We start from the raw sequence: 14,145 nt of genomic DNA, 5'->3' as shown, positions 1-14,145 counted from the left end.
ACCCCACTACCCCACACCACCCCACTACCCCGCACCACCCCACTACCCCGCACCACCACACTACCCCGTACCACCCCACTACCCCGCTCCACCCCACTACCCCATGCACCACCCCACTACCCCGCACCACCCCACTACCCCGCTCCACCCCACTACCCCATGCACCACCCCACACTACCCCACTACCCCCCACTACCCCACCCCACTACCCCACTACCCCACACCTCCCCACTACCCCACACCTCCCCACTATCCCACACCACTCCACTACCCCATGCGCCACACCACTACCCCACACCACCCCACTGCCCCGCATCCCATACCCAGACCCCACACCCCATTACCCACACCCCGTACTCCGCGTTTTTTTTGCGTGTTGGACGGATTTTCGCTTCTCAAGCAGCCCTTTTCGACCGCGACCGTACGCGCTGGTCAGTCGGATGCCACTGGGAGCTTTGGCACCTTTAAATCATCATCGAGATTAAAAATGTGTTTCTTTAAAACTGCTTTTGTGTTTTAGTTTGTTGCCCTTAACCCCCCCCCCGCCCCCCCGCGTTTCCGATTAGCATGGTTGGCTGCGTATAGTGCGAAACAAGTTCAACATACATAGAGAGGCTCAGACTCACGTAGATCCACAAACTCACACTGAGACCCATAGACCCATATCGACCCACAGACTAACACAGAGACCCACAGACTCACACAGAGACCCACAGACTCACACAGAGACCCACAGACTCACACAGATGCCCATAGACTCACACAGACACTCACATACTCATAGAAGCCCTGACTCCCACAGAGACCCACAGACTCACACAGAGACCCATAGGCTCAGACAGACACTCACACCAAGACCCACAGACTCACATTGAGACTCATAGACTCACACACACCCACAGACTCATAGAAGCCCTGACTCACACAGAAGCCGACAGACTCACAAATAGACCCACAGACACTCACAGACTCACATATACCTACTGACTCACACATAGAGACGCACAGACTCACACAGAGATCCAGACTCACAAGGGCTGTGCCTTTACATGTTTTTGTCGTTTACTGTGACGGAAAGAGCGATGGAAGCGGCTGGGGGGGGGGGAAGTCGGGGACTGGGTTAGGGGGTGAATGGGCGTCTGGGTCCCGCGCCGTCTTAACTCACCGCAGCATCTGCGCCCAACTTTGTCCCCGGCGCAAGGTTCTAGATGAAGGATTAGACCGAAGGTTACGGAGATATGAAACACCTGGTCAGTTTCGTTTCTCGAATGGCCCAAACGACATTTTAGTTCGAGATGCATGAATTGTATCGTGCCCGTAATGTCCTCCTCGTGGCTTCGTATGGCGATTGAAAAAAAAGCAACGGGGCATAATTTGACGTGTAATTGTTGTGCAGAGACTCCTCTACTTACGCACATTCGACTTACGAACTTTCAGAGATACGAACAAACCTGTCCGTGAGTCCAGTTGCCCGTTCGGACTGAGAGTCAGAAGTTCAAACGCCGCGCAATAGATGGCGGTGGTGGCATCTGCATCTACCGGAGATTAAACAGCTTTTGAAGCCATTCCCTGTGTTTAGTGTACATGCCGTACAACGTTTGGAATCGACAGTACAGTTGGACTTATAAACAAATAGACTTACGAACAGACCTCTGGAACCTAACTCGTAAAGGAATCCCTGTATAAGCCATTCCACAGCATTCACGTTAGTAGCTTAAACGACCCCCATCTCTTCTCCCCATCCCATTATCCTGCTGCTGTTGGTATTCCCTGCCCCCACCTCCCAGCTACGACCAGGCCTAGTCCAACTCCTATCATTACCCTGATCACTACTGCAACTCCTATCACTACATCTATAAATAATGTAATAATATCACAATAAACTTGGTTTTATACAGCACTATAACTTAAGCTTCACACCGAAGCTAACGTTATAGCGAAAGCTTTTTGGAAATACAGGTTGAGTTTTAATACGTGATTAAAAAAAAGTGTAACAAACTCAATATTCCATCATGGACCGAGGAGGAAGGGAATTCCACAATCGCGGAGCCTGGCTGGAAAAAATAGCCTCCGTTTCCCATCGAACGTCTAGTATTTGTAATTATAATGAGTTGAGCAGAATTAGCATCTCTAAGTTTTCGCAGTGGAAGACAAAACTTAAGCAGATCGGTGAGATGTTTAGGGAGAAAGTGAGCCACTCCATTCAATTCCTGAGCAAGCTCCCACGGACGTGGGAGTGAAACATCAGACATCGTTCCAAAGCAACATGCGGTACAACTCAACGACATGTTAGAGTTAATGTTTAAACAACACAAAAAAACACTTGATACATAAGACGCATACAAAAATACGTTTAAAAAATATTTTATTTGTAGTTTCTCCAACATCAATACAATTGTTCTGCGGCGTAAAATTATTATTAATAATATAAAACAGAAATGAAATTCCATTTTCAGTAACTTGTCAAACTCATAAAAAACAAAATGGCGGCCCTTGGTTGGGATCAAACAAAAATGGTGGCTATTTCAGAGGTGAGCGAATGAAGAAAATGGCGGCTGACCAATTTTACATACCAATTATTGAGGAGTTTGGTTTCATGGGAGGCAAAAATAGTACAAAAAAATCAAGGCAATAATTGTTTTTAAAAGGCCACTTTTTCTTTTAAACAACTTGTTAATAGTACTGGGCAGTATGTTTTGTTACAAACGATACCCAAGTTAAATTATCGGCCGCGGCTAACGTCATGCAAATACATGGCGGTTTGTTCAGGATGCCTATCCTACTGGACTGACCAACAACTGAGCAGTGCAGTGAAGTATGACAAAGCAAACACCGCACGACTGACGTGGCAAAGGGGGAGGGGTCCTCATCCAGCAGTGGAGTAACAACGGGTGTCAAATAATCGATGTAACCGTATAGAAACACCATCATCGTAATGTTCCCACACCCCAAAGACGTGTAGTTTGTTAATTTCTGTTGTGAGTCGTGTGCCATTGGTGAAAGTGGGGGTTACCCACACTTTACACCTCCGCACATGGTGGAGATATGTTAACTACCTCACCTGGTTTGCAGGAGGATGTGGGTTCGATCCACAACCCTGACTTCTGTATATTTGAAGTTTGCATATTCTCCCCATGGTCGTGTTCATTTTTCTCCGGAGTTTCCCTCCACATTTTGAATCAACGTGTGTTTAGAGTATTTTGCTGAAATGCATTTCCACGTGAGTTGAGGTATCATTTGTGATAGCCAGGTCGCTTCTGAAAAAGAGCTGTATAGGAGCTCAGTGGGCCTTACCTGGTTAAAGTGAAGTAATTGTTTACAGTTTAACTGCTGTGCCAGGGGAAGATAGAATCGAACCCGAGGTGGTTACTCATTTGACCAACACCAGAAGGATATGGTGGTGTATGTTTGGATTTCAGCTCACCACTTTTGTGATCCACTCAAGTGTACTGCCAATGAAAAAAAAAACCTCGTCAGATGTTTTTCCCACTTCAAAAGGCAGAACAGCAAATAGGTTGACCTATGTATATTATTAGTGTTATCCCTTCCGCGCGCACGATTCTCCGCAGGTAACTAAAAAAAAACGCTCATCGCAAAAGGAATTGTGCCAAACGTCACAATTGACCAGGACCTATTCTATCGAGACTCAGCAAGTCCCAGGACACAAGGAATCGGTGGGGCCAACGGTACCAACCACATACCAACGTTGGTCCAACGTTGCCGTTGACGGTGCAACTGGTAAACGTTGCCGACGTGGGTTGCGGCTTTCCCGACTTTCGGGACATTATTCTAAACGTTGGTAATTGTTGCAAAGCACTGCTTAATACTGTAACGTGGGCGTTTTTGTCGATACCAGCTCCAAGTCAACTCTCCGTTATCTCGAGGTGGGGAGGGTAATGCGGAAGCGATGACCCAGATAAAAATAAAACAGAGAAGATGAACAAAAAATGTTAGGCTATAATAACGCAATTAACCTGCGTTGGAACGGGATTAACGTGCATTAGAACATGATTAACCTGCGTTTGAACATGATTGACCTGTGTTTAAACATGATTAACCCGAGTCGGAACGGGACGTGGAGCCTGCATCTTTTTGCTCCGGGGTCACCGGCAGTGTCCCGCCGGGATCAGCGATCGATGCGCGATGGCCGAGGATGGAGGAGCAGCGACTGCTCGAAGCAAAGCGGTGGATGACTCCGTGCGATTCACACGCGCTTTGATGTCGATAAATAACAGCGCACAGGTGAAACGGGCACGGGGAAGCGGGTGGTGGTGGTGGGGGGTGTACGGTTGGAAAGGGGCGCTCACCCTCAGGGCGAGCTTCCAGTCGGTCACCGAAAGCTACCGCGGGGTGTTGGATGACAACGCGACAGAAGACGATTACTCTCTAGTTCTTTCGGTAAAGTCACGTCGAAAGAAATTAAATAATAATAATAAATATAATGCAATACAACACAGAGAGTCGGCCAACATAACAGTTGATTACGTTCTTCCAAAGATGTCTAAATTTGAGTGACAAAACACAGACACGGAGACACAGACAGACACAAACAGAGAGACAACACAGAGACAAACAGAGAGAGACACATAGGCACACAGAAACTTCTGTGTGCCTATGTGTGTGTCTCTGTGTGAGCCTCTCTTTGCTTATGTGTCTGCCTGTGTGTCTCCGTGTCTGTGTTTTGTCACGTTCTCAAATTTAGCAATCTTTGGAAGAACGTAATTAACCAGGTGGGGTGTTGACTGTTGTGTTGGCCGACTCTCTGTGTTGTATTGCATTATATTTATTATTTAATTTCTGTCGCGTACCGAAAGAACCAAAGAGTAATTCCTGCAGTCACGAAAGCTTCGAATCTAAAAGACGCGTAGCCTGTTACGCCAGGATAGTCACCAGCCCTATTGCTCTCTTTTAGTGTTCCAGATAATCTGCGCGCAAACACAAGAATAAAACTTGTTCCGGTAAAAAAAAACATCGAGAAAATATGTAACGGAGGCATGTATACATATAATTCTACGTGTGTGCGTGCTTCCAACAGTAATAAAGTTTTTACATACCTCAAGCGCTAAAGTTTACTGCTAGCACGCGTGTGTTCTTTGTTGGGTCGTGTGTTCCGACTGTGAGGTAAGGTTAAAAGTTGCAGTCATTGCAATATTGACCACGGCTTTATGCCGCACCGGCTCTCTAAAACAACCACACCATCACCCACGTTTTCCCCCCAGAGTTGCAGTGGTGGGTGCCAGAAACTGCTGTTGGGCCAAAACGAGAACGAGGTCACGTCGTGGAGACAGAAGGGCCCCACGACTTAAGAGTATATTTTTTTGGGCGTATTCTTTCACACTCTCGCAAAAAAATTCCTTCGAATGAGGTGGGAGCGCCGCACACTTTAGCCCGCACCCATGCGACCCTTGCAATCGACGTAACTGTGCAGGACCCATTTACACTGCTCGATGGTGGACAGATGGAGTAAGGGAGGGGGGGGGGATTTAAACAAAATTCACCGTTGTTTTTCAGCTGTCGTGGCGGGAGGAATCGAACTGGCAGGTCCAGCGGTACTGCCGACCGTTACACCACCACCACCAAGGCGATGGCATCGCAAGAAAAAAACTAAAAATTAAGTTGGATTGCTTTAAATTTGTGGAAAAAAACCCAACACCCATCATGTATTTGAGTCAGTCTTTCCATGCATTTAAACTGACTGTGGTTTGTCAAACTTTAGTTCTACCTAACACTGTGTCCGATTTTCGGGTGCATTGATGGCGCGGAATTTTAGCGCTCTGCGCTACAAACCCACTTCCCGGGTTCGATTTGCGACAACGGCGAACAAAAGTGGCGGGCGATATGTGAATCTGCGTCTCAGACTCACACCCCGTTGGCCAACCTGCGCGGTGAAGTATGGTCAAACCCCCCCCCTCCCCATAACCAAAAGGGCATGGGGTGGACTTCATCCAACAGTGGATTGAGAGGTCTGTGAATGTATAATTATTTTGTCACCGATTTTGGTATATTCACAATTGCTGTGTCCTGCCTATTGTTGATCGCGGGTGAATGCCCAATATGGACGCACAATAAAATTCAAGATGGCCGCAGCAAAAATTCATAATTCCTACAAGTTTCTAAAAAGAAAACAAATATATAAACGTATTGTAGTGATATAAAATTCATGAACGTCGAGCTATAATTGTGTATATGATTGATAATATTGGAGCGTACGGGAATATAAAGTTTACGATATGAATTCCAATGTTTTCGTATATCGTGTCAAAGATGGCCGATACAGCAACGGACTGCGGAAGAGAGTTGAACAAATCCTTTGGCGGAGGAAATCCAGAGGTGTTGCTAAAAATATAAAAATGAGTTCAAGGTGGAGAATCAGTGGTTTCCAAGACATCAGGACTTCAAATTGGCAGTAGCGCAACGCAGGATGGTGAAAAAAGCAAACTGGAGCAGAAATGAGATTGTGGAGTTGCAAAATCCTTGACGAATCGATCAAGATGGCGGCTGTAGAAAACAAAGATGGTGGAAACGCCAAATTCAAAATTTCCTAGTACGGCGATCCGGTGTCGCGCCGTCGCAGGGCTGAAGATGGTGGCATCCAACAGCTTCCGGTGGCAGCGCTGGCGGGTACTGAAGAACCCAAAGTGGCGGCGCTGCAAAATCCACGATGGCGGCGTTGAGAGGGGGATGCGCAAATAAGATGGCGGAGAGGCGGGATGCGGCTAGTTGAGGAAGAGCGTGTAGCCCTCGGCACCCGTGATGATGACGTCCATCCAGATCCTCATGGCCTCCGGCGACTGGGCCACCATGTAGTAGACACGGTCATGGGTCTTCACGCAGAACGTCAGTGCCGGGTTGGGGCTCTGTTGGAGAAAGGGCAAGGGGAGAAAAAAGGAGCGCCGCGTGGTGGGGAGATGTTAACTTCTTCGCCTGGTAGGCAGGAGGTCGTGGATTCGATCCCGACCCTGACGCCTGCTGCTGTATATTTGGAGTTTGCGTCTCTCTCCCAGTGGTCACGTGCATTTTTCTCTGGGGTCCTGCAGTTTTACCTTCCACATTTAGAATCAACGTGCATTTAAAGTATTTGGCTGCTGCTATACATTTCCACTTGTTAAGCTACTTTCGTTGAGCTATCATTTTTGATAGCCAGGTCGCCTCTGAAAAAGAGCCGTATAAGCACAGTGGGCCTTACCTGGTAAAATACAAAATAGTTTAGAAAGAGGGCAAGAGCGAGACATGGGCAATATAAGACGTAATGTATTACAAACATGCTCCTAGGCAGTGCTAATTTTAGCCCGTATTTGTTTCATTTATTTAGTCTCAGCCGAGGACAACCCGAAGGTGAATTTAGTCCAGCCGCAAGTCGGTGGTATTTCATTTCAAGTACGCTTCTCGGTCTGGCTAAAATCAGGTCGGCCAATCGGTGAGCTTGGTGACTCGTCAGCGATACGACGGCCATGTTGGCCTCCGGCGGGCGCCACTGCGTTCTCCGACGGCGTGACTCAACGACCGCGAGGTGAACTCCGTGTCGTCACAGTCGTCGTCACGCCTCAGTCTGGCAGTCGCCACAGTCGTCGTTCACGCTCGACAAATTTAATCGTCGATAAAAAAAACCCATTTAATTGCCCTCGCTAATTTCCTCGAGAGGATTAAGGATAACGTTGATCGATATCTCGCTTTTATTTATTGGTTGTCGCACGCAACCCCTCGCTATATCTTGCCGCTCTATCCCCGCAAAAGATGAACTCCACCAAACATCTCAACGGTATTGGGTTGTATGTATGGTGAACTTCTTTCGTATTGCGTATAGCCAACCATGCTCAATGTTATTGTTATCATGAGCCCACCGATTTGACTTCTCCTCAATACTGAGAAATGCTGGCGAAGATGTTAAATACTTTTTAATCCGTACTTATTTCCACAAGTTTATAAGCTAAACTATTTTTTTAAAAATTGGCAACACAGGTCATTTTCAAAAGCAATCAAGCCAAATGATAGCTCAACGAAGTGGCTCATCACGTGGAAATTTAAATCAGCCAAATACTCTAAACGCATGTTTATAAATGTGGGGGGAAAACTGAAAAATCCACGTGACCACAGGGAGAGAGACATGCAAACTCTAAATATACAGCAGCACGCGTCAGGGTCAAGATTGAACCCACGACCTCCTGTATACCAGGCGAGGTAGTTAACATCTCCTAGCCACCGTGATGATGATGAAAGAGAGAGACACCGCAAACTCCAAATATACAGCAGGCGTCAGGGTTGGGATCGAACCCACGACCTCCTGTATACCAGGTGAGGTAGTTAACATCTGATAGCCACCGTGATGATGAGAGACACACCGCAAACTCCATATATACAGCAGGCGTCAGGGTCGGGATCGAACCTACGACCTCCTGTATACCAGGCGAGGTAGTTAACATCCTAGCCACCAATGATGATGAGAGAGAGACGCAAACTCCAAATATACAGCAGGCGTCAGGGTCGGCATCGAACCCACGACCTCCTGTATACCAGGCGAGGTAGTTAACATCTCATAGCCACCGTGATGATGAGAGAGACACACCACAAACTCCAAATATACAGCAGCAGGCGTTAGGGTTGGGATCGAACCCACGACCTCCTGTAGACCAGGCGAGGTAGTTAACATCTCCTAGCCACTGTGTGCCATGGTCCACGTCACGGCGGGCGTGAGTCGCAGAATTGCCGCCACGCCGGATGAATGCCGCCCGCTCGTTAAAAAACAAATTAACACATCAACAAACGTGCCTCTGACGAATACTCTCGTCGCTAATTTTCGCAAATCAACACGCACCAACTGCTGCAGGCATGCACACACGACGCAAACAACACAAAGGGGGGGGGGGGGGCGGTGCGAAACACAGGCGTTGATGAAACACGGAGAAGACGCTGCCAAAAAAAATCTATAAATAAGCGCCACGTGATCGGTAGCGTGCCGAACCATCTTGCGGAAGACTGTTGAAAGCGATGATTTAAAACGATTATCATTCTTTGTTTTATTTCTATGCTCGTTTTGGCCAGGAAAGCCTCACTGGAGTCTGCTGCTGCGTCTGATACCAATTGAGTGATTTGCATAAACACCGGTTTTGACATGTGTGATTGTGCTTTTTAGCCCTGGGATTTTACCAGTGAACCCACGGGAAATCCCCGAGTCAGGAGTCGAACCCAGGTCCTTCTAAGTGCAGTCAGGCCACAAGCGTACACCACTGCACCACCGCTCCTGTCGCCAAATTGACAGCGTATTTCGGAAGACAACATTCTCCGGATTTATAGGACACAACGCAAACACTTTTTATTTACAATGTATATACTGTGCGTTGAACTTTCTTTCGCACCGTACGTAGCCAACCGCGCTAATCGTAGGTGCGTGGGAAGGACAACAGACGTGAACACCAAGAGCACATCTCTAAAGAAATGAGTTTGTCAATCTATGTGATGATTTAAAGGTGCAGCAGCGCTCCAATGGCTTCCTAATATCGGAATAAAGAGCGTTCCAGACGGCCGCAAGAAGCGCGCCTGGTGCGGTGACCGCCGCCTTTGTTCGACGGCCAGCCAGAAGCCGCTGCCGCTGCTGCTACCGCCCGGAGTAAATAGGGCACAATGTGTGTGGCTGTGTGTGTGTGGCAGTGTGTGCGTGGCTGTGTGTGGCTGTGTATGTGTGTAGCTGTGTGTGTGTGTGGCTGTGTGTGTGGCTGTGTGTGTGGCTGTGTGTGTGTGTGGCTGTGTGTGTGGCTGTGTGTGGCTGTGTATGTGTGTAGCTGTGTGTGTGTGGCTGTGTATGTGGCTGTGTGTGTGTGTGGCTGTGTGTGGCTGTGTGTGTGTATGTAGCCGTGGGGAGCGGTAGTGCAGCGGTGATCGCGCTGCGCTATGAACCTGGCATAGACCCGAGTTCGATTTCCGCTCACGGCCAACGCCAGTGACGATCATCTGAACCGGTCCTGGGCCTCCCCTACGTCTCAAATGAGTGCCTGATGCGGTGTGTGAACATCGCCACTGGGAAGACAAAGATCGGCCGGCCGGGCGCGGTGTTGACCACCCACCCCCTCGTGTGCCGCGCCGGCCTTCGTAGGCGCCGCTACTCGCTAAAGGCACTTGCCCCCAAACGGTTTGTTCGAGCTGTACGGGGAATCTTTGTGTCTGTGGGGGGAGCGACCAGGTGCGAGGGCGTTCCACAGCGAAGCAAAGTCGGCAGCCGCCCACAAAGCTTCGGGGTCGGGTTAGTAGGAGTGCATTCCCGGGGGGAGAAAAAAAAACACAAACACGGGCGTTGCCACTCGGGGAACACGAAGAAGCCAACGTCCAAGCGTTTACATACTGTGATTTTGGCAAATCTCAATATCCCCCACGGCTGAAAGGAAAGACAACAACAATGGTGATCAGTTTAAACACGTAGCAGGGCTTTTGCAACGAATATGATTAATAATAAAGGTGTTTTTGGGTTAGGTCGCGCTTGAGCCCCCCGAAACTCTGTACTTGACGTGACGACGCTCGAGCTGTGACGAAGACATCATCCTCTTAGGTTTTTTCGGTAAAGTCACGTAGGTAAAAAATAAAATTAATGAAAGTAATAATAGAAATAAGATTAAATAATAAATCACGACGTTTCGGAGGCAACACAAGTCATCACTGATACAATAAATCGTGCTGTGACGGTCCCACCTGATGACGGAGACTTGTGTTGCCTCCGAAACGTCGTGATTTATTATTTTATTTCTATTATTACTTTTAAGAGTATGAATCCTTGCAGTCACGAAAGCTTCAAATCTAGAACGAAGACATCAGTTCGACTCGAGAGCGAAGAATCTCGCTCGTGCGGCAGAGCGAGGCGGGAGGGTGCTGCCCTCTACTGGGTCGCTTGAAGAAGGGGAAGGGATCTCAGCGGTAGCTCTGTGACAGCCACTTTCGCGGGCAGTTCTGTGTAGACCAGGGTGGTCACCTGGAGAAGGGGATCTTAGTGGTAGCTCTGTGACAGCAACTTCCGCGGGTTCTGTTCTGAGTGGAATGGAGCGTCACTTGAAGGAGAAGAAGAGTGGATCTCAGGTAGCGGTAGGAGCAGATCGTTTAATTCTGCAGTGCAGGTTTAAATGCTGCTGCAAATGTGCAGTGGGGACGATGATGATGGCGATGACGAGGATGATGACGATGAATACAATGATGATGATGACAATGATAACGATGATGACAATGATAACGATAATGGTGATGACGATGATGACAACGAACGACGATGATGATGATGATGACGACGATGACAATGATGATGACAATGACGATGATGACGATGACGAAGATGATAATGATGACGACGATGACGACAGTGATGGTGATGTTGTTGACGACGATGATGTCGATGATGATGATGTTGATGACGACGGCGAAGGCTACCACAGAGACACAACGCCCAGCAGTGAGCACCGTCCTTGGAGGGCAAGGAGTCGGGCGAGCGTGAGGAGGTGTGAGTGGCGCTGTGTTCCAGGTGAGTGGGTGAGCCGAGTGGCTCTGCATCACCTTGTTGGCGTTTTTCAGGTGATCGTAGTAAACCTCCTGGATGGCCTGGAAGTAAATGACTCCCTTCAGCTTGGCTTCGTGTTTGTCTGCGTGGACACGGGCGCACAGAGGGGACAGAGGCGGCACAATGAGAGAGATAAAGATCCCCCGTGTAGCCTGTAGCCGACTGTTGGGGCAAGTGCTGTTAGCGAGCGGCATCACCGATGGAGGGCGGCACGGCGCACGAGGAGGTGGTGTGGGAGGAGCCACCGCCTTTGTCAATGGCGACGATAACGACGACAATTTTGGTAATGACGACGATGACAACAACAACAACGGTGATGACAATGACAACGATAACAACAACGATAACGACGACAATAACAAAAACAATGACAACAACGACAACAACCGCGACGACAACAACAACAACCATAACGACAACTGTGATCACGACGATGGCAACAACGATGACAACAACCACAACGACAACGGTGATAACGACGATGACAACAACGATGACAACAACGATGACAACAACCACAATGACAACAACGATGACAACAACCACAATGACAACAGTGATCACGACGATGACAACAACGATGACAACAACCATAACGACAACGGTGATCATGACGATGACAACAACGACGACGACGACAACCATAACGACGACGGTGATAACGACGACGACGACAACGTTTGCCGGCGGCGTCGCCGGCGTGCGCGCCGACCCACCGGCGTAGTAGGCCAGCGTGCGCTTGTTGCGGTCGAAGACGAACCAGCGCTTGCGCCACGTCTTGATCTTGCCGCCCATCTTGGTGAGGAGGCCGCGGCAGGTCTTGGCGGTGAGCGCCACGTGGCGGCAAGTCTCCACGCCGTGGCCCGCCGCTTCCACGTGGCCACGCAGGTCAAAGTCCTCCTTGCGCACCGGCAGGTAGCGAGTCAGCGGGCGGGACTGCTCACGGAGAGACGGGGGGAGGGGTGGGGGTGGGGGGATTGGGGTGGGGGGAGGGAGGGGGGTGGGTGCAGGGGGTGGGTGGGGGTGGTGGGGAGAAGGAGTGAGGTAGGGGGTGCGGAGGGTGGGAGGAGGGTGGGGGAGGTGGGGATGAGAGGGTGGGGGGAGAGGGGTTTGGGAGGAAGGTGGTGGGGAGGGAGTGGGGGCAGGGGGTGGGGGGAGGGGGTGGGCGGATTGGGTGGGGAAGGGAGTGTGGCAGGGGGTACGGAGGGTGGGGGGATGGAGGGGGGAGGGGTTGGGGAGGGAGGTGGGGGGAAGGGAGGTGGTGGGGAGGGAATGGGGGGGGTGGTAGGGGAGGAGGGGGTGCAGGGAGGGAGGGGGTGAGGGGAGGGAGCACGATAGGGGGGATGGTGGGGGGAGGGAGGGGGATGGTGGGGGGAGGGAGGGAGGTGGGGGGAGGGAGGGGTGGGGGGAGGGAGGGAGGTGGGTGGTAGGGGGGAGAGAGGAAGGGGGTGGAGGGAATGGAGGGGGGGAGAGGGGTTGGGGAGGGAGGTGGTGGGGAGGGAGTGGGGGTGGTAGGGGAGGAGGGGGGGCAGGGAGTGGAGGGGGTGGGGGAGTGAGGGGTGGGGGGAGGGAGGGTGGTGGGGGGAGGGAGGGAGGAAGGAGTTGGGGGGAGCACGATGGGGGGGGGGGGTCACAATGGTTATTTAGACTACAGGAGGAGAAACCCGATGGCCTGTGAAGCTCTTTTGTCACCGGTGTCCAGTAGGGGCACGGGCTGCTGATGCTGCTGTTGCTCCAGCAGCAGCATCAGCATCAGCAGCAGCATCATCAGCAGCATCATCATCAGCAGCATCAGCAGCAGCATCAGCAGCAGCATCAGCAGCAGCATCAGCAGCAGCATCAGCAGCTTCTTGCGATTATCGTCGAAGGAGGTGCGGTAGCTGAGTAGCACAGTTTGGTACTGACACCCCATTCTTGTAGCACAGAGGCCACGTGTGTATGTTGATTGTGTATGTGTGTATGTATGTGTGTGTATGTGTGTGTGTGTATGTGTGTATGTGTGTATGTATGTGTGTATGTATGTGTGTGTATGTGTGTGTGTGTATGTGTATGTGTGTATGTATGTGTGTATGTGTGTATGTTGATTGTGTACGTATGTGTGTGTGTATATATGTGTGTGTGTGTATGTATGTGTGTATGTGTGTATGTATGTGTGTATGTGTGTGTGTGTATATATGTGTGTGTGTATGTGTGTAGTGCATGATGAACTTCTTTCGCACCGTACGTTGCCAAACGCGCTAATCGGAGGTGCGGGCGGCAGGACAACAAACTTACAAAAACAACAACAACAAGCAGTTGGAAAGAATGTAGTTTGTCTATCCATGCGAGTCTGTGGCTCTCTGTGCGAGCCTGTGGGTCTCTGTGCGAGTCTGTGGGTCTCTGTGCGGGTCTGTGGGTCTCTGTGTGAGTCGGTGGCTCTCTGTGCGAGTCTGTGGCTCTCTGTGCGAGCCTGTGGGCCTCTGTGCGAGTCTGTGGGCCTCTGTGCGAGTCTGTTCAGGATCCACGCAGGGATCCCCGCACATCTCTCAGTCTCTCCTCCCGCGCGTCGCCGCGTCTCCCTGCATCTCCCCACGCATCTCCTCTTGTGTGTGTCTGCCTGTCTCCCTGCATCTCCT

General features: G+C 50.1%; 1 protein-coding gene across 1 annotated transcript in view; it reads right to left on the bottom strand.

Annotated features, from left to right (window-relative positions):
* Positions 1 to 2,357: 2,357 nt before the first annotated feature.
* Positions 2,358 to 14,145, bottom strand: part of LOC144952044 (pleckstrin homology-like domain family B member 2) — a 72,602-nt gene continuing 60,814 nt past the window's right edge. Inside the window, 6 exon segments of the mRNA XM_078882435.1 lie at positions 2,358 to 6,857; positions 9,145 to 9,277; positions 10,281 to 10,366; positions 11,363 to 11,475; positions 11,478 to 11,612; positions 12,247 to 12,466. Coding sequence (XP_078738561.1) covers positions 6,717 to 6,857; positions 9,145 to 9,277; positions 10,281 to 10,366; positions 11,363 to 11,475; positions 11,478 to 11,612; positions 12,247 to 12,466 — 828 coding nt within the window. The 3' untranslated portion in view covers positions 2,358 to 6,716.

Source organism: Lampetra fluviatilis, chromosome 65, assembly GCF_964198595.1.
Source record: "Lampetra fluviatilis chromosome 65, kcLamFluv1.1, whole genome shotgun sequence".
In the NCBI taxonomy this organism is placed as follows: Eukaryota; Metazoa; Chordata; class Hyperoartia; order Petromyzontiformes; family Petromyzontidae; genus Lampetra; species Lampetra fluviatilis.
The sequence above is the reverse complement of the archived record's forward strand: the minus strand, read 5'-3'. Positions and strand labels throughout refer to the sequence as shown.